The 21681-nt window shown below is 46.3% G+C and overlaps 1 protein-coding gene across 2 annotated transcripts in view; it reads right to left on the bottom strand.

The window, feature by feature from the left end:
- Nucleotides 1-21681, bottom strand: part of Map3k4 (mitogen-activated protein kinase kinase kinase 4) — a 100594-nt gene that overhangs the window by 8282 nt on the left and 70631 nt on the right. The window contains exons 12-25 of one of the 2 annotated variants that reach the window (XM_041680091.1): nucleotides 20276-20437; nucleotides 19504-19637; nucleotides 18747-18825; nucleotides 18095-18161; nucleotides 13351-13447; nucleotides 12495-12650; nucleotides 9847-9947; nucleotides 9357-9437; nucleotides 7126-7317; nucleotides 6069-6139; nucleotides 4869-4985; nucleotides 4071-4230; nucleotides 2021-2143; nucleotides 1519-1625 (exon numbers count right to left, since the gene is read on the bottom strand). In XM_041680091.1, the coding sequence (XP_041536025.1) occupies nucleotides 1519-1625; nucleotides 2021-2143; nucleotides 4071-4230; nucleotides 4869-4985; nucleotides 6069-6139; nucleotides 7126-7317; nucleotides 9357-9437; nucleotides 9847-9947; nucleotides 12495-12650; nucleotides 13351-13447; nucleotides 18095-18161; nucleotides 18747-18825; nucleotides 19504-19637; nucleotides 20276-20437 (1647 nt within the window). The remainder of the gene's footprint in view (nucleotides 1-1518; nucleotides 1626-2020; nucleotides 2144-4070; nucleotides 4231-4868; nucleotides 4986-6068; nucleotides 6140-7125; nucleotides 7318-9356; nucleotides 9438-9846; nucleotides 9948-12494; nucleotides 12651-13350; nucleotides 13448-18094; nucleotides 18162-18746; nucleotides 18826-19503; nucleotides 19638-20275; nucleotides 20438-21681) is intronic. The other variant, XM_041680092.1, reaches the window with a different exon arrangement.

Genomic DNA, 21681 nt, shown 5'->3' with positions numbered 1-21681 from the left:
AGTGTTGGGGTCACAGACATCCTCCTGTCTACGCCTGTGCAGTGTTGGGGTCACAGACATCCACCTGTCTACGCCTGTGCAGTGTTGGGGTCACAGACATCCTCCTGTCTCTGCCTGTGCAGTGTTGGGGTCACAGACATCCTCCTGTCTCTGCCTGTGCAGTGTTGGGGTCACAGACATCCACCTGTCTCTGTCTGTGCAGTGTTGGGGTCACAGACATCCTCCTGTCTCTGTCTGTGCAGTGTTAGGGTCACAGACATCCTCCTGTCTCTGTCTGTGCAGTGTTGGGGTTACAGACATCCTCCTGTCTCTGTCTGTGCAGTGTTGGGGTCACAGACATCCTCCTGTCTCTGCCTGTGCAGTGTTGGGGTCACAGACATGTGCTTTCATAGCCTCTCTTACATGCATGCTAGGGATCCGATGCTTGCATGAAAGGCGTCTTTGGGACGGCACCATCTCCCCAGAAGCTGCACAGAAACACGTGGATTTCATGAGGCCCTCTCTGTTATTTCCTGAACACTTGAGTCCTACACAGATAGCCCTTGCCAATGCCCAGATCCTGAACAGTGCCCCAATTCTGTCAAATCTTCACACTTTCAGAATTTCAGGTCTTATGTAAAGGAATCTGATCCATTTGGCGTTGTCTGGAGTGAGAGATAAGGACCTGGTGTCATTCTTCCGCACATGGTCACCAGTCAAACAGACTCTCTTCTCCATTTGTTGGCACCTTTCTTTGTCAAAGACCAGGTGGCTATGGCTGCATGGGTTTATGCTTTACTTCAAAGCTGAAACTTCTGAATTCCTGAGGTTTCTCTAAGGTGTGTGCCTTACAGATAGGTGTTTGTCATTTTTCTGAACCTTACTATACCTTTTGATTGGCTGCATTAATCTCAATGAACTCAAGTAGAAAGGTGTCTGCAGCACTTACGATAAAACCTCAGTATAACATAAGGGCCTGCTTTGTTGGGGTTTCTGTCCTGCCCAGTTCCCACAGCCAATAAATCCCCAAAGAAAATACACAGAGATCTATATTAGATATAAACTGATTGGCCCACTAGCTCAGGCTTCTTATTTGCTCTTATAATGTATCCCAGCTCAGTTCTGATGTGGGATTTCCCTCTGTATACTGTGATTACCACTGATAAATAAAGGAACTGCTTTGGGCTGATAGCAGAGCTATAGGGGAACAGAGCTAGGTGGAGAAAACTAAGCTGGGAGAGAGGAGGTGGAGTCAGGGGGAAGCCATGGAGCCACCACCAGAGACAGACATGTTGCAGTCTTGCTGGTAGGCCACGAGCCTCATAGTAAAATATAAAATACTGGAAATAGGTTAAATTAATATGTAAGAATTAGCCAAAGAAGTTAGAGCTAATGGGCCAAGCAGTGATTTAAATAATATAGTTTCTGTGTGATTATTTCAGTTCTGGGCAGACAGAAGGAATAAGTGGGCTCCTCCTTACTACACAGTTCTGTGCTCAACCTGCGAGGAGTCTTCCTCCAGGTGCACAGCAGGCTTACCTTGCCAGTCACCATCTCTATGACGACACACCCCAGACTCCAGATATCTGCCGCACGTCCATGGCCTTCTCCTTTTGCACGGGTAATAACTTCAGGTGCCATATAAGCTTTACAGTCAAATACAGTGACAGCAAGGGTTAACAGCACAGCAGTAATAGTAACAGCAGCAAGCAGTATATCAGGCCTCTGCCATACCCTTCCCTCCCTCAGTTACAGGCAGCCAATGTTGAAAACTGGCATTCAAGTCAACTTGATTCACATTTTAGGGGCAAAATTATCTTTTCAAAAGCAACTCAGAATGTCAAAATTTCCAATACATTGTATTCTCACTGAAAACAGGAAACTTAACCCGACCCAATCAGTAACGACAAGTAACTACCATGTAACTATGGTTGCTTAAACCAGCACAGTTTCAACCCACCAAAGTAAACCACCAGGTGTCTGAGAGGCAAGGAGGTTTCCCTCGCGTCGGAGCATAGAGGCCAGCTGGGCTAGTCCTTACCTGCTGTCCCCAAGGTGCTGTTCACCTCTCCAGGCATGGTCTGGGTGTTGTTTTTAAGCTTTACTGAGCATCCGAAATCTCCCAGTTTGATTAGTCCAGACGACGTAAGGAAGATATTGGCGCCTACACAGAAACAAGCAAGCAGCTGCTGAGCAGGCCGGAAACACAATGTGGATACCTCATGATGTTTTCATGGGAATCCAAATCCTTAAAACTTCATTCATAAGCTAAATAAAATGAAGTTGTGAAGTTTCATTTACCATGTTCAACCACAGGAAGACTGATAGACCACAATTACAAACTATTGCAAATCAACACAAACATCCAAGCAGACACATTCTAAATTAAGAGGTATGTAATTCATTAAAAATTCAGACATACTTACAGAGAAATTTAATACAAAATCTAGATGTGTGTGGCAGCCAATGAACATTGGGACTGTTTGCCATGGGCAGTTTCTCTAACAGGAAGGATGCACAGAAGAAAACCACACACTAAGGCCACCTCTGAGCTCATTTTCACAGTAATGAAAATATTGCTGTATACTCTTCCATCCCAACCTTCCTACAAGCAACACAGACATGTATCAACTCCTGTCGGAACCTGGGGTTACTGCCTATCTCTCAGAGTAGCCTAGATTATTACAGGTAAGACAGTCCTGCTGTAATCAAGTCAGACAACACACTTTACCAAGTACCACAGTACATGCTGGACATGGAGTACGCAGTGAACTTCTGACAGTCTATCTGTAACAGCTAAAGTCGCCAGGGGTGGCCTCAACAACGGACTGCACAGTGACATTTTGAAATTGTTTTGTTCTTTCTTAGTCATGCTCAATGACAAAGCATTTGACAAGGATGCTAATGAGCCAAACTGCTTTTAGGGCTCAGAGATTCTGCTGTGGGGATGTACAGAAACTGAGTGTGGTGTGGGAGACGGGACTACTGGAGAAGAGCAATGATGGCTCAGCAAAGCCCAGACTGACTCAGCAAAGCTACGTGCAGCCAGGCAAGGCACATCAAGCTGGCACAGGCCAGGGCATTCAGGGCACGGTACCCAGCAGGACATGAACAATTAATTCTCAGACCCAGGCCAAAACAGTTTCCAGTGTAACCAAGGACTGCACAGAAATGGGGTCTAGTCCTGGGTCAGAAGGCAGTCACTCTTGAGTCCCTGTGTTTGGGCTAACCTCAGAGTGCAGGACAGGATGGAAGTACTCCCCTGCTTTAACTATCTTTATCTCCTCAAAAAAGTCAGCGTCAGGGAGTGGCTAGGCACTGAGTGTGTGGTGGGTCTCAAGTGGGAGCACAGCGGCACTCCTGTGACAACTTCCTTCGCCTCCAAAGCCACGGCTGCATGCTCCACATTCAGACACGAATGCGTCACACTCCATGTTCTTACAACACGCATTCAGACATAAATGCTTCACACTCCATGTACGTAGAACACACATTTGGACACGAATGCGTCACACGCTCCATGTACTTAGAACACGCATTCAGACACGAATGCGTCACACGCTCCATGTTCTTACAACATGCATTCAGACATAAATGCTTCATACTCCATGTACTTAGAACACGCATTCAGACACGAATGTGTCATACTCCATGTACTTACAACACGCATTCAGACACGAATGCATCACACGCTCATGTACTTAGAACAAACATTCAGACATGAATGCATCACACGCTCCATGTTCTTACAACACGCAGACATAAATGCTTCATACTCCATGTACTTAGAACAAACATTCAGACATGAATGCATCACACGCTCCATGTTCTTACAACACGCATTCAGACATAAATGCACAAAGACCTTGACACGGGGTAGGCAAGGGAGCTTTGTTCCAAGTGTGTGGCCAGCACAGACTAAACCAGAGCGCGCAGCCTGAAGCAGCAGCACACCTCATCTCCAGGAAAACAACGTCTCTGAGGCAGGCTGCGCAGGTGACAGGGAGGACTTCCCACTCATGCATGGACACCTGGGCTCGCTGCCATTTCTTGGCTTTAAGCCACCTGAAGAAGTAACAGGTGGGGTGTACCTTTGATGTCTCGGTGAACGATGCCATGCTCATGGAGGACGTTGATGGCAACTGTGATCTGCTTCGAATACAGCCTGATGACATGCTCCTGCAGCCCCAGCCGTGACACCTCCTCCAGCGTGCCCTCGTCACAGTACTCCATAAAGATGTACATCTCTTCCTGGGGCGGGAGCAGGACAAGACTTAATCCAAGCTCCTTCTGGTGGGGGGTGGACTCCACCCTGAGTGTGGACAGAGTCATATGGCTGTGCCTGACTCTCCTGCAGGGGGCTGCCTGCCTCTTGTCTGGGACTGTTCATCCTGAGACTATCCGCCATGCAACCTTAGACAGGGAGTGACAGCCATGCCTACAGGTATTATCAAGTACTGTCAATCACAAATCCATTAGTGAAAACACAGGCCCATCAACGCTGCAAGCTGTCCTGGTTCCCTCATCACTCAACACAGGTACTCTCAGGTCTCGGGCTTTTCCTATCCCATGCAGGCTTATTAAACAGAGAGAAGCTTGAGGTCTAATACTTTTGACAATTGGCACAGCGACAGGAAGGGCACTCAAGAAGAATGTCTGCCTGCCAGGATGACTGTCAGGGCTCTTGCCATCGGGCTGATAATGACAGTCTGTGAGTTAATTTCAGAACGAGTGCCTCTGACTTCAGAGAGAGGGCAGAAGTGATGTAGGTATGGAGGTTTCCTGACAATCAGGCAGTTACTGTCTCTACAATGAGAAGACCTGGGACCCAGACAAGACTGCGCTGCGGCCCACTGACTCCCCACACAGTGTGACTGAAGCCGGCTTACTCTGTGAAGCTCCACACCAAAGTATCGAACTAGGTTGGGGTGCTTGATGCCTTCAAAGATTTTCAATTCATCTGCAGTTTCCTTGATAGTTTTATGGTCATTGGGTTGAAATCGAATCTGGAGAAGGAAAACTGGGGTTACTATGGACACTGTCATCAACAGTGAGGGTGGGCAGCTGACTCCTGACATGTCAGTTCCTGTCCTACAGGAACAGGGCCAGTGTGTCTGTGACTTGACCTGTGTGTGTTTTCTCTTGGTCTTTAGTCCTGCTGACTTAGTTAGCCTTGGAGCCCTGACTACCATACAGGGACCTGACTAGACTCCATCTAACTCCATACAAGGGCAAGACCATGCAGCATTGTGCTTCCCGCTGCACTTAGCCTAACGTCTCCAAATTAATCCAGATTGTCAAAAGGGTGACCACGGGTAATAATACGGCACTCATCTGAAGAGAGCCTCAAGAGGAAATCTCAAGTCAGCAAATAATGAAGAGATGAACACACATGATCCGGTCACTTCACATTCTCCACATAGTCAACACAGTTTATAAACCATGAATATATAGTCATATTTCATAAACCATGAATTATATATAATTGTATTATCTATTAAAATTTTGTATTTTGTCAGTTAAAATTTGTAAATATTAAAACAGAAGGGGTTGATGATGCATTTGGTCAATTTGGAGCAAGGCAGGCAAGGGTGAGGAGCAAACCACCAAAGTTCAGAGGTGATTACAGCTGAGCCAGTCACCAACACTCCCCTCACCCTCTTACCTACAGTCTGTAGACCTCCAGTGGCCATTCCTGTTTCCCCTGCTCTTGCCCATCCTCACTTCTGCAGCTTACTGTCTTTTCCTCACAAGTGTCCACAGGGTGCTTGCTAGTGGTGGCTCCACCCCCTAAGCTTTTCTGTAGGATTCCCAAGCTGCCGCTATAGGCCATGCCCACCTGCTTTGCAGTGCAATTACCGAGACCCTGCTCTCAGGTCCTTTCTAGAGTCATCATTCTTCCACTAAGAGATCTCAGCTGCCTGCTGGTCCCAAATGTCAAATGCTAAAACACAAGATGCAGGCCAAGCAACTCACTACACTCAGAGTCCTGGTGTCAGCTGTTGGCACAAAGGCCACACACAGTGGCTTTCCTGAACCTAAATCACCCAGATTTATCTGACACAAAGGGCCAAAGAGCCACAACTCACCTCCTTCATGGCCATCAGCTCCCCTGTGTCGACGCTGATGCAGGTATACACTTTCCCATACTGTCCTTCTCCTGCCAACAACATAAACAGGCCACTCTTCCAGTCACTACAGACCGTTGTCAATGCAGCTTACAATAATCTCTAGCTTCAGACATGTGTTTATAGGGCAACCATTACACTCACTCTAGTTTGCTACTTAGGACCGAAGCAGTCTTAGGGTTTCCTGACACCCAGAGTTCTGGGCAATTAGGTCATTGCACACATCCTACCTGAAAATGTCATGTGACGGAGATGAGCTATAGGAAACCCCAGGACAGCCATGAAGGGAAGTAAGGGGCACACTGTTCCAGAATCTTTCTGAGCCCTTGCTCCCCCTCAAGAGGCCTGGGCTGGGCCTGGGGCAGAAGGGAGTGGCCAGTAGCATGTCTGAACCCTGGCCACACTGCCACAAGCCTGATGGCAAACTTCTGACACTACTTCTGGGATGCTAAACCAGGGACATATTACTGAAGGAGATCAAGAGTATAATTAAGACATTTTATAAATTATTTGACTGTTTGGTCCTCGATAGTACACCTCTAGTTTCCTAGGTTCCACAAAATTCTTAAAACTGTGTTTGCCTCTCAGACCTAATGTTTGATGGATCAATGTATTTAAGTGGGTAAATAAATAAGAGTCTGGGACAGCATATTCTACTACTGATTATTTTGTTAAGAGTTAATTCCACCTAGAAATCAATTGACAAGGCAATATTTTAGGGGTTAAAAATAAAACCAAAAAAACCAAAAACCTGACCTGTCCTGATTTATATCTAGTCTTTTTTCAAATATTCTTGTGGGACTAAAAGAACACAGATGGGCAAAATTTCAGTAATTCTCAAATGGAAACTTCTGGAATTACTGAGCAAATCTAGTCAATTTACAGAACTACCTTAAAGTCTTTTCTCAGTTTTCATCTTATAGTGTTCTCTAAATGGTTTGGGAACAGAACATCAAAAAGAGTCATCTTCAAAGCACTAAAGAGTGGCTCCCAGCAGGGCAAGCCTGGGCTTCCTCACCGATCTTGTTTCCTCTCTGCCACTTAAATGTCACCTTCCTCAGTCCAACGTGCATGATGTTGTCGTAGGATTTAGGGGTATCGCAAACTTGACCGATGATATTCTTCCTCCTCATTTCTCGATACCTCCTCTCTTCAAACAGCCGGACTGATTTCTGGATAGCTTCCATGGGTCCCTGCCTAGAGACAGAGTCTGCGGAGAGATGAACCAGAACGTGGGACAGGCAGTTTCCAAGAGGACTCAAAGAAGACAGCAACACATGGTCTCTAGCTCCACCCACTTTCCTTACCCGACATAATATCCTTCTTAGCCATGGTATTCCATGTTGTGTTTGCATCAACATGCACATGTGAGCTGATCATATCAGATTTTCCAGCTTTGATATGCTAGAACCATGACTTATTAGTGCCCAAGAGCTCCAGCAGACACAGGACCGTTTGAAGATCTGGATAGCTGTAAGGCTAATTTGGAAAGTAGCATTCCCAAAAATTAATGTTTTAATTAGTTTGTTTTCTTCCTTTCTACCACAATCATTTTTTTAAAACCTGGAAATCTAATTTGTTTCTTTTACCCAAATAAATATATGATACACCAGGTTTGCCTAGACAAGTTTTTCACAACTATGAGGCTGTGGACCCCACTGTCAAAATATCTGTGAAAAGATTTCTTAAGCATACACCAATGAGCCTCTCTCCAGGAGAATTGGACTTTAATATGCCACTGAAAATTGCAGCTTTTCAGAAAGGGACATAGTCCTAGTGGTTTCCAATTTTACCTGACTACCAAGTAGTTTTCTTTTTTTACTTTTTATTGATTCCTTGTGAATTTTACTTCATGCACCCCAATCCCACACATCTCCCCATCTCTCCATATCTGCTCTCTGTCCTTGCAACCTCCCCAGCAAAAGAAAACAAAAAATTAAAAATAATAAAAACCTCACCATGGTAACTGCATTGTGTCACACAGTATACTCTTTTGTTCAAACAGCTTTAACAATGAATGTTCACTGCAATTAGACATTGGTCTGATGGAGGTCTCTGGCTTCTGCTACACTATCAGTGCTGGATCCAGATCCTCTCCAGGACTCCTCTGGGATGGCCTGTTGTTGCCCTATGTCGTGGAGATCCGGCAGCTTTGCTTCTGCAGGACCAGCCCCTTCACACGCTCCAGTGTGTGATGGATGGGGTGGATGTTGGAGTGTGCCAACTCAAAAGTCCTGGATCTGAACCTGGGTGGCAGCTGAGCAGGTTAGCCCGCCTACTCTCCTGCACCTGTACCACAAGGGCCAGCTCTCCTGATGGTCCCAGGAGAAGGGCAGGACTAGCTCTCCTGGCGGCAGCAGCTGGATGGCAAGTGGTGGACCAGCTCCGCATACTCACAGCTCATGCCATCAGGGCCAGCTCTTCCATGCCCATGCCACAAGGGCCAGTTTTCCAACACTGCCTTGTAGAGGGGCAGGGCCAGATCAACAGAGTGCCAAAGCTAGCAAGGGGCAGGGCCAGCTGCCCTACTCTTAGCCTGGGTGGGGAGTGGACGGGTAATAATTCTTATAATATTTACATTAGTTTGTCTTGATGATCATGGTGAGTCTCAAAATACCCAAACTACTTTACCTTTGCTGTCCTTAGGTTCTATTGTGACTGAAAGTGGGTCTTATGTGCTCTAAACTTGTTTTCAAAAGCAGGGCAAAGTAATGGCCACCACCGTGTTCGGGGGAACCACCATTACGGGTGGGCTGGCATAGACTGCTTCCCAGTTCCTGAAATGTCCCCCTCAATACACAAGAATCTGCACAGGACCTGACAGGGCCTGACAACTGTTGCCCCAAAGCTGTTTCTTGCTGCCACCCTGCTCTGGAAACTCATGCTAATCTAATACTTTCGCGCGCCTGAATCATTGTAATGGAACTCTAACCAAGCCCCTATTTCTCTGCTAATCCAGCTGACAGGACAAATTTCTCATAGTAACTTACTAGTACCACCCTCCCACCAGCCACAATTCTTTCCCCCAGTTTCTCAGCCTAAAGGTGAATGCTTACACTCACAAACGCTCACAACATCGAGGGGACTGTGCTACTTAGAGGATGAGCGTGCCCAAAGGCACAGAAAATGTCCAGAAAGGTCAAGGCAGTGACTATGACGTCAGAGGTACCAGCGAGGCCACAGATGTTAACGGTGTAGACCTCATGACTCGAAGCACCAACACGATCAAGCGCAGCACTTTTCTCCTACCTTTGGTCTGGCTAATGAGTGTGCGAAGTTCCCAGCTTCTCCGTGTGGATCCACTTGAGTCACTTCGGGGATATGCTGGCTCTGCAGAGGTTTTCATACAAATTAAGATTCACCTAAAAACTACCCTATGCTGAGGTGCTGAATGGCACCAATCACGGCCAACCTGCTCCTTCCTAGTGACTGAGTCTCTATTCACGTTTAGAAAATGGCACTTTAGGGGGCTGTTGCCAGATTACAACAAACACAGTAGTACTTGAGTATTTCCACAGAAAGAGGACACTGAAGAATTAAAATATCAGGAGGGGCACTGTTTGTAAAACACAATGAAGAAGACTTAGAATATGCAAAGCTGTACTGAAAGGCCACATGGACAGGGCTAAACCTGCTCCGAAAGCTTGGTGGCTCCCCACAAGTCTTGTTCAAGGACATCACAACTGGTGGATCAGGATAACCAGGTGTGCTGGCGGGAAACTTTGACAGTGACACTCACCGTCTCGCTCTTCCGTGGGGCTTGAGTGCCGACTTAGAGACCTGAACTGCAGCTCTGCGGCTATGGATGCCAAGCGGTCATTTTCAGGGACGCTGGAACCCCTGTTTAACAGTAAAACAACAACAACTGAGCTATCAAGTCAATGGCGCATCAAATGCAAAGGTCTATGAGACTCTTCTAGAGTCCCGATTCTCAACAGGACAGTGTTGCCTGGGGACCGCGGCAGTGTCTGTGGACACTTGTGACTGCTGATTGGGAGGGTGCAACTGGCATCTTTGGGGGCAAGGCCCACAAAACCTATCACCCAAATAAACAGAGTAGCCACTGAGCCAGGGTCTCCCTGGGGTCTGACTGTAGAGCACTTGGCCTCAAAATTAGTTTATTTCACATTAACAACTGAAACACAAATAAAGCCCGTCTATTTAAAAGGCAGTGCATGGAAAAGCCCACAGTTTAAGCCTACCGTGGACAGAGGGGCATTAACCAAATTAGGTGATATTTAAGGTTGCCAGAAAATTAAATTTAAAATAACTATAACAAGAGTACTAGAATGGTTACATGGTTCAAAAGATCGCCAATGTCTAGCAGTAAGAAAGGAGCGCCTAACAATTTCTCAAGCAGCGGCAAGCAACTGGAGAGTAAGAGGCCAGCATGTCAGAGAGGTTAGTTGGCTGCTTTCCTACAACAAAGTGAGCTCACAGGGAAAGGCTGTGATTAAATTAGGAAGAGTTACTGGAGCCACGTAACCCAAGACTACATGGAAATGGGATCTGCTGCTCAGCAAGTGGTTGCAGTGGATGCTCAGGCATCCAGGAGTGTGGTGCACCTGAGCAGGGGCTGGGGCAGTATGGCAACCAGCCATGGCCTCAGCATGGGCTGCTCTGTGGACATCTGCTGCAGGCAGCACCTCTACTGCCCTGGTTCCTTGAACTATCTCTGGTGCCACGTGAGGGCTAGGCCACTGACAAAAGGGAGGACTCCTGAACTCCTGTCCACTCCTAAACCGGGTCTTATCTGGGAGGCCATGGGGGTCATGCAATATCTCTACCTTCTTGCTTTCCTGAAGGTGAAATAAGTCAATCTCATGACTTTCAGAGATTTTTGTGAGGGTAAATGGTAAGAAGTGTCCTTGGAGAAGTGGTGTATTTGTGGGTGGGAGGTAAGGGAGTGGGGTGAAAAGTTTGTCAATTTCTGTGGAGTGACAACCAGCTTGGAACACTGCTGAAAAGAAACAGGCAGTTCTTGAGCATCAGTGGAAGCTGGTCAGGCAAAGCCAGCCTGAAAAATGTTTTGTTTTCAAATAAATACTGATGACAGAATTTAAGCCTAGCATAGCTATTTTCAAGGTCAACAAAACAAAATTAAACACCCTGGACACTGTGGGCTGACACAGGTGTCTCCGAGCCCCCTTTGCAGGCCATGCTGTACTAGGACTTGCGCTCTCGGCAGAGTGTACCACCTGGCAGGCCCTGTGACACCCCTAGACTACCACGGGAGGGAGCAGTGCAGGCCTGGACTCCCATACGCCTTTGGAGGACTCTGCTGACTCTAGCGATGCTCACAGACATATTATCTCAAAGCAAACCCTCTTACTCTGCATTAAAAAAAATTAACAAAAAAACCTTCAAAACTATGCTGCTACTAAAGGCATTAGAGGCCAAGTGGATCTGAATTAGGATCCTGACGTACACAGCGTCACATAAAGACACTCTCCTTATGCTGAGACAGCATAAGGCGGGTGTAGGAGAAGCTGGCTGTGGCATAGTACGCAGTGTCTGACAGCAGCTCCTCAGCTGTGGAACAGCTCTGGATGCAGACGCGGCAGCTGGGAAGCTGGGCCCTGGCAGTTACCATTCTCCCTGCTTTCCTGGATTCTGCACACATCACTGTAACAAAAGTCTAGGGAGCTTCCCGCGGTGAGACGGAAGCAAATGTGAAGACATATGCCACGAAATGCTCCAAAACTAAAAATAAACAGTAAATGGGAGTTGCCTTTAATATTTATTTTATTTTATTGTGAATGGATTAAGCTGTAAAACATTTAACTTTTAAGGTTATAGACATTTATTACTAAAAATTAGGAATATTAATGATTTTAATTAGTAGCAATAATAGAAAGCTTGTAGGCCTTTTAGACTGGTGTTAAAGTTCGGCTCACATGGCTTTAGCTTTCTGAGCTGCAAAGCCTCGTCTGCCCACTTCCACACTGCCTCACCGTAGGCGCTACACATGGCACAGTCCAAGATGGTTCCACTTTTGACTAGACCTCCCCAGTTCCCCTACTCTGGGACACCCCCTTCCTAGCTGGAAGAACTCTGGCAGTGTCCGTTCTGCTCAGACACTGGGTGAAATTAAGTCAGAACTGCTTTGCTCCGACCCGGGAAAGACTGCGAGGCCCAGCGTGGAGTCTTGTGGTGCCCTGGGGTGAAGACTGGCAGAGCAGGGTCCTTTCAGCTAGTGTTGGCTCCACAGGAGAAGCATTACCATCAATACATAGTCTACTTCTGCTGCCTGCTCCCAGGGTCTGGAGGCTATGACAACCCACAGGGGACTCCAGGCTGTCGCTCTGTGACACAACGCTACCAACCCAATAGAAGGGTATGAGGGGCAATGGGGTGGGCGACACACTGCTGGTGTAGTGAGACTACCTGGTTTCAAGGGCAGTGTTGACGGGTTTGGCCGGCGCAGAATCGCCACCACCTGGGCCAGGGCGGCCAGGGACAGTGGTGGCGGCGGCGGCAGCAACAGCAGCAGCAGCAACAGAGTTGCCATGGTTCCGAGCGTCAGAAGGCACGCTCCGAGTGCTAAGGCGAGAAGAGAGGCTTCAGGTACACAGGTAGGAAAGGAGGTGGAATGGTACATAATACATGGGTAGAAAGTGAAAAAATCTTTAAAAGGATAAAATGCACATCGCTACTTAGAGTTCTGGTCCATGAAAAGAAAAAAAAAGAACTAGCTAGCGTTACAGGCCTTCGCTGTAATCCTGGTCAGAGGGACTGCAGTAAGAGAACGAGGACCCACCGCCACGGCGTGTGAAGGTCAATGACAGGGCATCACTGTGAACATGGGGTGCTTCTGGACTGTCTACTTCACAACTATCCACATGCACGAATGTCAATGGTGGAATGGCCACCCCACCTATCTCCACTCTTAAAAAGACACCGAGAACTGTCCTCGCATGTTCACTAAGCTTTGCACACTTAAATTTGTTTTCCTAAGGTAACTTTTCCAAGAAAGAAAAGGGAAGAGCTACTCCAAAGGCAGAGAGCACCCAGCAGCGGGGGTTATAAGGAAGCTGGGAGCTACATCATCTTGAAAGACCCAGACTGTCTTTCTTCTCCAACTAAGACACTGCGGTGTGTCCTCAAGACAGCAGGAGAAAGCTCTAGGAAGCGTCTGGCCAATCAGAAAGGAAAACCCTGCGCTCAGAGCGAGCACCCAGCTGACTCCAGAGCTCAAGCAAGCATGGCAGAGACAAGCCCGTGGTGCAGGAGCGCCTCATACCTGAATCCCTCCGGGGTTGGGATGATGAGGTGTGGGTTGGGAGGGTCACTGTGGCATCGGGGCACCTTCACAGGACGGGGGCTATTCCGATGGATAGCTGCCGCAAATGTCAACAAAGGAAACTTATTAAAGTGGGTGACAGAAAGCTGCCAAGCCAGACCACCTAGTGTAAATGGAAAGTCAACTGGCTTTGCCAATAACTGAAACAAATTCATTCACTGGGAGAAAAAATAAGCAAATATTACCAAATATATTACCTTTGTAAAAGTAAGCAAAATTATATTACATATTCAAACATTTTTCCACTAAAACAATGCTTCTGTAAACCCACGGGTGAACATTACATAACATCTGCTGAACAAATGACTGGCAGGCATCTGGACCGACTGAACCACTCATGTGGCAGCTCACCAGTAAAAAAGGAACTCTTTCTGCCACGCACACATGAAGATTCCGCACATTGATGTCTGTGAAGGTCTGGGTGGAGATCTCTGCACCTCAACACATACAACCATGCAGGGCTATTTAACACCAAACCAGGCTAGGGACAGGCACAATTACCCTGGTCTCTCCCTAGAGTAGACTTCCGCTCTTCTCCTTTTAAATGGGTTAATACGAGGCTAACACATATACAATTTAAGATAAAACTAAAACCTAAAAGCCATATGACACTTAGAACTAGATGTCATTATTATTAACAAACTTCATGTTCTGGGAACTCAAGCCAGACCCAGCACACGCTAAAAATGTACTCTACATCCCAGTCTTCAAATTAGATGAAACTCTAAAGGAAACACAAAACCAGAGATTTCCCACTACAAAATGGACAGTTTCACCTCCCCAGGAACCTGGCAGAGGCAGTGACTGACAGGCTGCCATTGTCTGCTCTAACACGTCTTCTCTTACACCACTGTCTGCTCTAACACGTCTTCTCTTACACCACTGTCTGCTCTCCGTCTTCTCTTACACCACTGTCTGCTCTAACACGTCTTCTCTTACACCACTGTCTGCTCTCCGTCTTCTCTTACACCACTGTCTGCTCTCCGTCTTCTCTTACACCACTGTCTGCTCTAACACGTCTTCTCTTACACCACTGTCTGTTCTAACACGTCTTCTCTTACACCACTGTCTGCTCTCCGTCTTCTCTTACACCACTGTCTGCTCTAACACGTCTTCTCTTACACCACTGTCTGTTCTAACACGTCTTCTCTTACACCACTGTCTGTTTTAACACGTCTTCTCTTACACCACTGTCTGCTCTCCGTCTTCTCTTACACCACTGTCTGCTCTCCGTCTTCTCTTACAGCACTGTCTGCTCTCCGTCTTCTCTTACACCACTGTCTGCTCTAACACGTCTTCTCTTACACCACTGTCTGCTCTGCGTCTTCTCTTACACCACTGTCTGCTCTCCGTCTTCTCTTACACCACTGTCTGCTCTAACACGTCTTCTCTTACACCACTGTCTGTTCTAACACGTCTTCTCTTACACCACTGTCTGTTTTAACACGTCTTCTCTTACACCACTGTCTGCTCTCCGTCTTCTCTTACACCACTGTCTGCTCTGCGTCTTCTCTTACACCACTGTCTGCTCTGCGTCTTCTCTTACACCACTGTCTGTTCTAACACGTCTTCTCTTACACCATTGTCTGCTCTAACACGTCTTCTCTTACACCACTGTCTGCTCTAACACGTCTTCTCTTACACCACTGTCTGCTCTCCGTCTTCTCTTACACCACTGTCTGTTCTAACACGTCTTCTCTTACACCACTGTCTGCTCTGCGTCTTCTCTTACACCATTGTCTGCTCTAACACGTCTTCTCTTACACTACTGTCTGCTCTGTGTCTTCTCTTACACCATTGTCTGCTCTAACACGTCTTCTCTTAGACCACTGTCTGCTCTGCGTCTTCTCTTACACCACTGTCTGCTCTGCGTCTTCTCTTACACCACTGTCTGCTCTGCGTCTTCTCTTACACCACTGTCTGCTCTGCGTCTTCTCTTACACCACTGTCTGCTCTGCGTCTTCTCTTACACCACTGTCTGTTTTAACACGTCTTCTCTTACACCACTGTCTGCTCTGCGTCTTCTCTTACACCACTGTCTGTTCTAACACATCTTCTCTTACAGTTGCTTTCAAGGGGCTCCTGGTTTCTACATCCCCCTGGTTATGGCATATTTTTTTCTTCATGTGGTAGCAGTTTTAGTTCACATAGAGTTCACCCTAAATGGAAGCCTTCATGTCAAAAGTCTGTTTCTTCTTGGTAACATGGCATACACAGTGAGACACACCAGAGTGGACTCTGCAGCTCCCTTGCAAATAGAAATAGGGCATTCGCAAGAGGGGCGGGGCTGGCCGTGTCTGTTTCAATGCCAAATGGAAGAAATGCAATAAGAACATAGAGAAGACACAAAAACAATTGATGGAGCTGATGTCATAAGCCAGCAGACACTGGAAACTGCTCAGTCAAAAATTACTGCAGGAATTCACACAAAGGTGTGAAATGAAAAGTACCATTCAAAAAAAAACTATGCAAAAATGTGTTTAGTATTCTTCATGTACAAAACATTTAAGAGTCTCTCTTTTCCCATTCCTGTCTCCATATATATAAATATGTATAATGCTGTAAAATTGATGTTTCCTTGGAAAGCAAATCCAAATGGCCAATAAACACAGACCTCCACATTTCTCTGGGGTAAACATTTACTATGGGAGGCTCCATGGCTAAACAAAGCCCCATAAAAAGTGGCACAAAGAATCGTGGTCCATCCAGGGTGGTCCATCAATCCAGGGTGGTCCATCCACCGGGGGGGGCAGAGTATGGTCTAGAGCTGGACGTGCGCTACTGACATGGAGGAGTTTGGTCATACCCAATGGGACCCAGCCACACACAGTAAACAGCAGGGGACAAACAACCCTTTCTGTGCTCATGGTTTCGGAGCACAGAGGAACTCGGTCGAGCACATACAGAAGGTTATATGCCAAGTTGCTACCACTGGTCAGTCACATGCTGAAGAGGAAATACAGAATTATGACCAAAGAATGCAGCTCATCTGTTGTTACCGACATTAAATTCTAATGTAAGAAAAGAATACAAAACCAAAAGGAAAAGAAAGCTCCATTGTGTGGGACCCTAGAATTTATAAAACATTATTTATCACTGGTCCAAGTCCAGATGGCAGCCGCTCAGGTAACACGGGAGCGGCTGGATGGTCTAAAGGAGCAGTCCTCTGCTCATGAGCTCAGCCCCCCACCCTACCCCCAGTGGCTGAGGATGTCCTGGTGATTACCACTGCATGTGACAGTAGCGTGACGGCTTTCATGTTCTGTAACTTTCTATACTGGAAATGTCCAGAAATGGCCACCTTACTTTATAATTTTTTTTATAAGGAAATTTCTACCTGAGCCACCAAGATGGCTGAGTGGGTTAAGGTACTTGCTGCGAAGCTTCACAACCCGAGTTAGATTTCTAAGACACACACAGGAGAAGAAACTCCTCCAGACACGCCCTCTGACCACTATACATGCACCCTGACATACATGCATATGTGTGTGCTCAGGCGCGCACACACACACACACACACACACACAATAAATAAATAAATAAATTTAAAATAAAAGAAATGTATGTCTTGGGTAATAAAATATTTTAAAGTGATTTGACCTGGTTACTGATCATGTATAAAAATGTTTTGAGAAATCAGAAGATCAAATTCTATTGATGCTACTGACCAGCCAAGAACATGAGGAGGCTACGGTGCTCTGCAGAGACATGCTCGTCTCTACAAATGAACATGAGCAGTTTTACAATAGCAACTGTCACCTTCATGAGAGCCTTGGGAAGAAGGATGCTGTTTAAACCTAATGAATTTTATAGCCTAAAACAAAAGCAGTGATTAAGGCCTGTTCATATAGTAAGTTTTTCTGTGGCTACCAAGTATCTTTTAACCAGAATAGCCAATGTTTGGCAAATGTACCATTTCTTAACTATTCTATGCAATTTAAACTTTCTATTTTGGAGTGCTCATGACTTGGTTTTACTCACAGACTGTATCAAGAATGACACAGTCTTTCTTAATACACAATTTATTCTCCCCGCCCCCCTTTTTAAGACAGGGTTTTTCTCTGTATAGCCCTGGCTGACCTGGAACTGACTCTGTAGACCAGGCTGGCCTTGTGCTGGGATTAAAGGTGTGTGCCAGCACCACCCAGCTAAGAATGTCATTTTTAAACAAACAAACAAACACCCCTGAAACCATCAGGGCAGTGGTGGTACTCAAGGAGGCAGAGGCAGGCGAATCTTTGTGAGTTCAAGGCCAGCTTGGTCTATAAAGTGAGTTCCAGGTCAGCCAGCACTACACAGGGGAACCCTGTTTAGAAAAAATTAAAAGAAAAAAAAAGTCAAAAGCAAATAAAAATTTACTCGAGTGGCGAAGTTGGAAAAACATGGAAAAACAAACAGTCCTCCTTCACGAGAGAAAGGAGGACCAGAGGAACCCCTCCCTGTTGTCGCTATACACAAAAGAGCAAGGGTGCAGCAATAACACAAGACAAACAAAACCCAGTTCAAAGGTAAGCTTAATCTTTCTGTAGGGTTTAGTAGGATGACTGTGGAGTTCCTGGACAAACCTCTTCTCTGTCACCCTCTGGATATTTTTAAAATACATCTTTTATTATTATAAATAGCATCAATCCTAAGACAGTTTGCTCATCACAACCAGTGTATCCCATTCTCACAAGGTACAAACCTGTGACAGGGCTGTGTGGCTTTCCTATGACGTGGCCAATGCACTCATTCATCAAGGCTTGCAAACTCTAGAAACCAAAGAAAAATTGGAAGAAGAGAAAAGAAAGTCTTAATTCTATAAACAGCATACTACAGTCAGTCTATTTGACCTTCAGTGTTTTTAGTTAGTTTAAAAGACAGAAGATACAAGGATAAAGTGGATATAAGCTAAGTACCATTTAAATAATATATTATACATTCCATTCTCATAAATAAAAGCAACTCAGCAGACTATTCCCCAGGGAACAATGCCATCTATAAGAAAAGATCAAGTGTCTCCACGGCCAGAGGCTGTTCAGAACACTGGGCACTGATGCGGTGCTCTGATAATGGGCACTCAGGGGCAACAGTCAATCCTGTTCTCAGTAACTTCTAAAAGGCAGTTCCTGAGCTAGCAATTTATGAAATATAGAGACTGCATCTAATCCACAGTGTGAGGGTAGAGAATCCACCAGAGTCAGCTGCACAGAGCTGTAGTAACAGAGGACACTGAAAACCTCACCGCATTTTAAAGGGCACTTTTGTGGCTCCATGTCCTCATGGCAGAGACAGGAGTGTACCACAGACAATGCACCACCCAGTTTAACAGAAAAGGTATTTAGAGTGTGTCCTACCAGGAAGTCGTCTTCTGGTAAAGCTGAAATAAAGGCAGGTTCAATGGCTTGTAGGAAATCGAATCCTTGAGTGGCCCACCTGTCACAGGAAAACAGTCAACAATAGCTGGGGAAATGCTGCAGACTCCACAGTACTAAAATCAGTGTAAAAGTAATTGGAAATTTACTGTCTAGGACAAAATGCTTTGTATTTTTGGGGAGGGGAAGGTGATCACTGTATAAACACCTGAGCAGAGCGAGCTTACAGTGACAGACAGGACAGCTTATTAAAGACGATTCTAACGTCAAAAAGAACCATGAAGGCACTTAGGACAGCAGGCACACCGAGTCACCTGTGAGCCTGTCCCACAGGTTCTCACACTGCATTTCACAGGCAGACCGTCTGCACTGTGCTGACTTGGCTTACAAGTGTCCCGTCTGTTCATATGGATTACAGGATGCCTGGCCAGGTGTGACTCACAAACTTAGTGACCACTCTGTGCTAGTGCAAGTGCAGTGCCAGAGCATTACAGACAGGCACAGCTGACGCACACCTTGCACATCCCTCTGAGGAGGCAAGCCGTTTAGGACACAAAGATTTTCTTTCTGCTACGATTAGCTACAAGCTTCATAGATACATACTGCCATTTAAAAAGTGCTGCGTTAGAATAAATGTTCTTGTATAATCTGCTTATGAATTTCACATGGTGCACAGAAACAAAATACTACCAGCCCCATGTGCCTCGTCCAAGAATCAAGTGTGCTGCTCGGCTGTTACCTGGGTCGTGTGCCTCGGCCACTCTCACATTTGGTCAGGACGTAGTTCATCCATTTCCGGGCAAAGCTTATATATTTGTCTCCTATCTTCTGTCTGAACTCTCCAGACATCAAACGAACAACTTCTTTATGATACTGTTAGAAGATTCCATGCATACCAAAATTAACAAAACCATTCTAGCAATACCTATACACAATAATGCTATATTTGCCCAAAATGTCTGTTTCTAAAAATTAACAGCAAAGTCTAATCAGCATGTATACTCTGAATAACCCATAGAATTACAGAATACAGTCACAAAATATAGTTTGGTAAACCGGGTGGTGGTGGCGCATGCCTTTAAGCCTTTAATCCCAGCACTTGGGAGGCAGAGGCAGGCGGATCTCTGTGAGTTCGACACCAGCCTGGTCTACAAGAGCTAGTTCCAGGACAGGCTCCAAAACCACAGAGAAACCCTGTCTCGAAACCCCCCCCCCCCAAATAAATAAAGTTTGGTAAATACTTTATTCATATTTAAATTAAGAATGTACTTTTATGTTCTTAGAGAACATTTTAAAATATAATAGACAGTTATGAGTAGAAAATAAAACCTGGGCAATACCTGGCAGCTGGAAACTAACATTTTGGACACTTTACAGCAGTATAGGGGACATTCCTGACAATGCAATGATTATAATGAAGGTAAGACTTGTCGTAGAGAGTCCTTAAAGCCTCTTATAACCCTCACAGCACTTTCTGGACTGTGCGGTGTTCCCTCACCTTTGGTACCTACCTCGAACCCAAAGTTGTAACCCTGAATCATTGCCTCTCGGTAGTACTGTTGCAGCGTGGCGGACTCCAACTCATCGACCTCAGCATCGCACTCCAGCGTGAACATGTGGTCCACTCGGTCAATGGCGTCACTCACCCTGGTGCACAGCTCAAGCGCATCATTCTGAGGAGTCCCAAACCACAATCAGTCCAAAGAGAAGCAAACCAGCATTAACCACAGGAAGATGCCACCTTCACCATGGGCAGAGACCACTGAGGTACTTCATCCAAACATGACAGAGAAATCCTATTTTCACCATTATTTGTCTGAGATAGTCTTTGGCACCTTACAGAACACCAAGTGAAAACAACCCACATAGAGTGGTTGGACCTAACTGCACTCTGGTCTGTGAACAGGCACTGGTGTCACTGGCGTTTCTGTGCATTTCCACGGGATCAAAACTGGAGTAGCTAAGGCCTACGTCATCTGGTGGATAGAGACCAAGGATGCTGCCAGATATTCCACAACACATAAGACACCCTGTACCATCCTAAATGACAGAAGACAGCCCACCAGCCCATACAGCAGGAGACACCCCATACCCAATACAGCAGGAGACACCTACCACATATACAGCAGGAGACACCCCATACCCAATACAGCAGGAGACACCTACCACATATACAGCAGGAGACACCATACCACCCATATAGCAGGAGACACTCCATACATCAGAAGACACCATACCCCATACACCAGGAGAATCCACCCCACACAATAGGAGACACCCCACCACCGATACAGCAGGAGACACCCCATACCCCATACAGCAGGAGACATCCCACCATCCATACAGCAAGAGACACCCCACCATCCATACAGCAGGAGACACCTCACCACCCATACAGCAAGAGACACCCCACCACCAATACAGCAAGAGACACCCCACCACCCATACAGCAAGAGACACCCCACCACCAATACAGCAGGAGACACCCCATACCCCATACAGCAAGAGACACCCCACCACCAATACAGCAGGAGACACCCCATACCCCATACAGCAAGAGACACCCCACCACCAATACAGCAGGAGACACCCCATACCCCATACAGCAAGAGACACCCCACCAACCATACAGCAGGAGATACCTCATACCCTAGACAGCAGGAGAAACCCCACCACCCCACACAACAGAAGACACCCCACTCCCTACAACCACTCCACACAACAAAGAATCACTGGCCCTAATGTCAAGGTAAAGGCTGAGAAACCCAGTCTTATTTAAATTCTCAGTGCTTCTGTATGAGATACCACAGTAACTCCCAGATGCTACAAGGAGGTGATGACCTCTGACCTCTCAGTGTGACAGTTCATAACCCCAGAGCCAATATTCCTATCCTTCCCAGTTCTACAGTCTGGGGAA

The sequence above is a fragment of the Microtus oregoni genome, unplaced genomic scaffold (assembly GCF_018167655.1).
Source record: "Microtus oregoni isolate MIOR12 unplaced genomic scaffold, Mior012 000033F_ref0000390, whole genome shotgun sequence".
Classification (NCBI taxonomy): Eukaryota; Metazoa; Chordata; class Mammalia; order Rodentia; family Cricetidae; genus Microtus; species Microtus oregoni.
The sequence above is the reverse complement of the archived record's forward strand: the minus strand, read 5'-3'. Positions and strand labels throughout refer to the sequence as shown.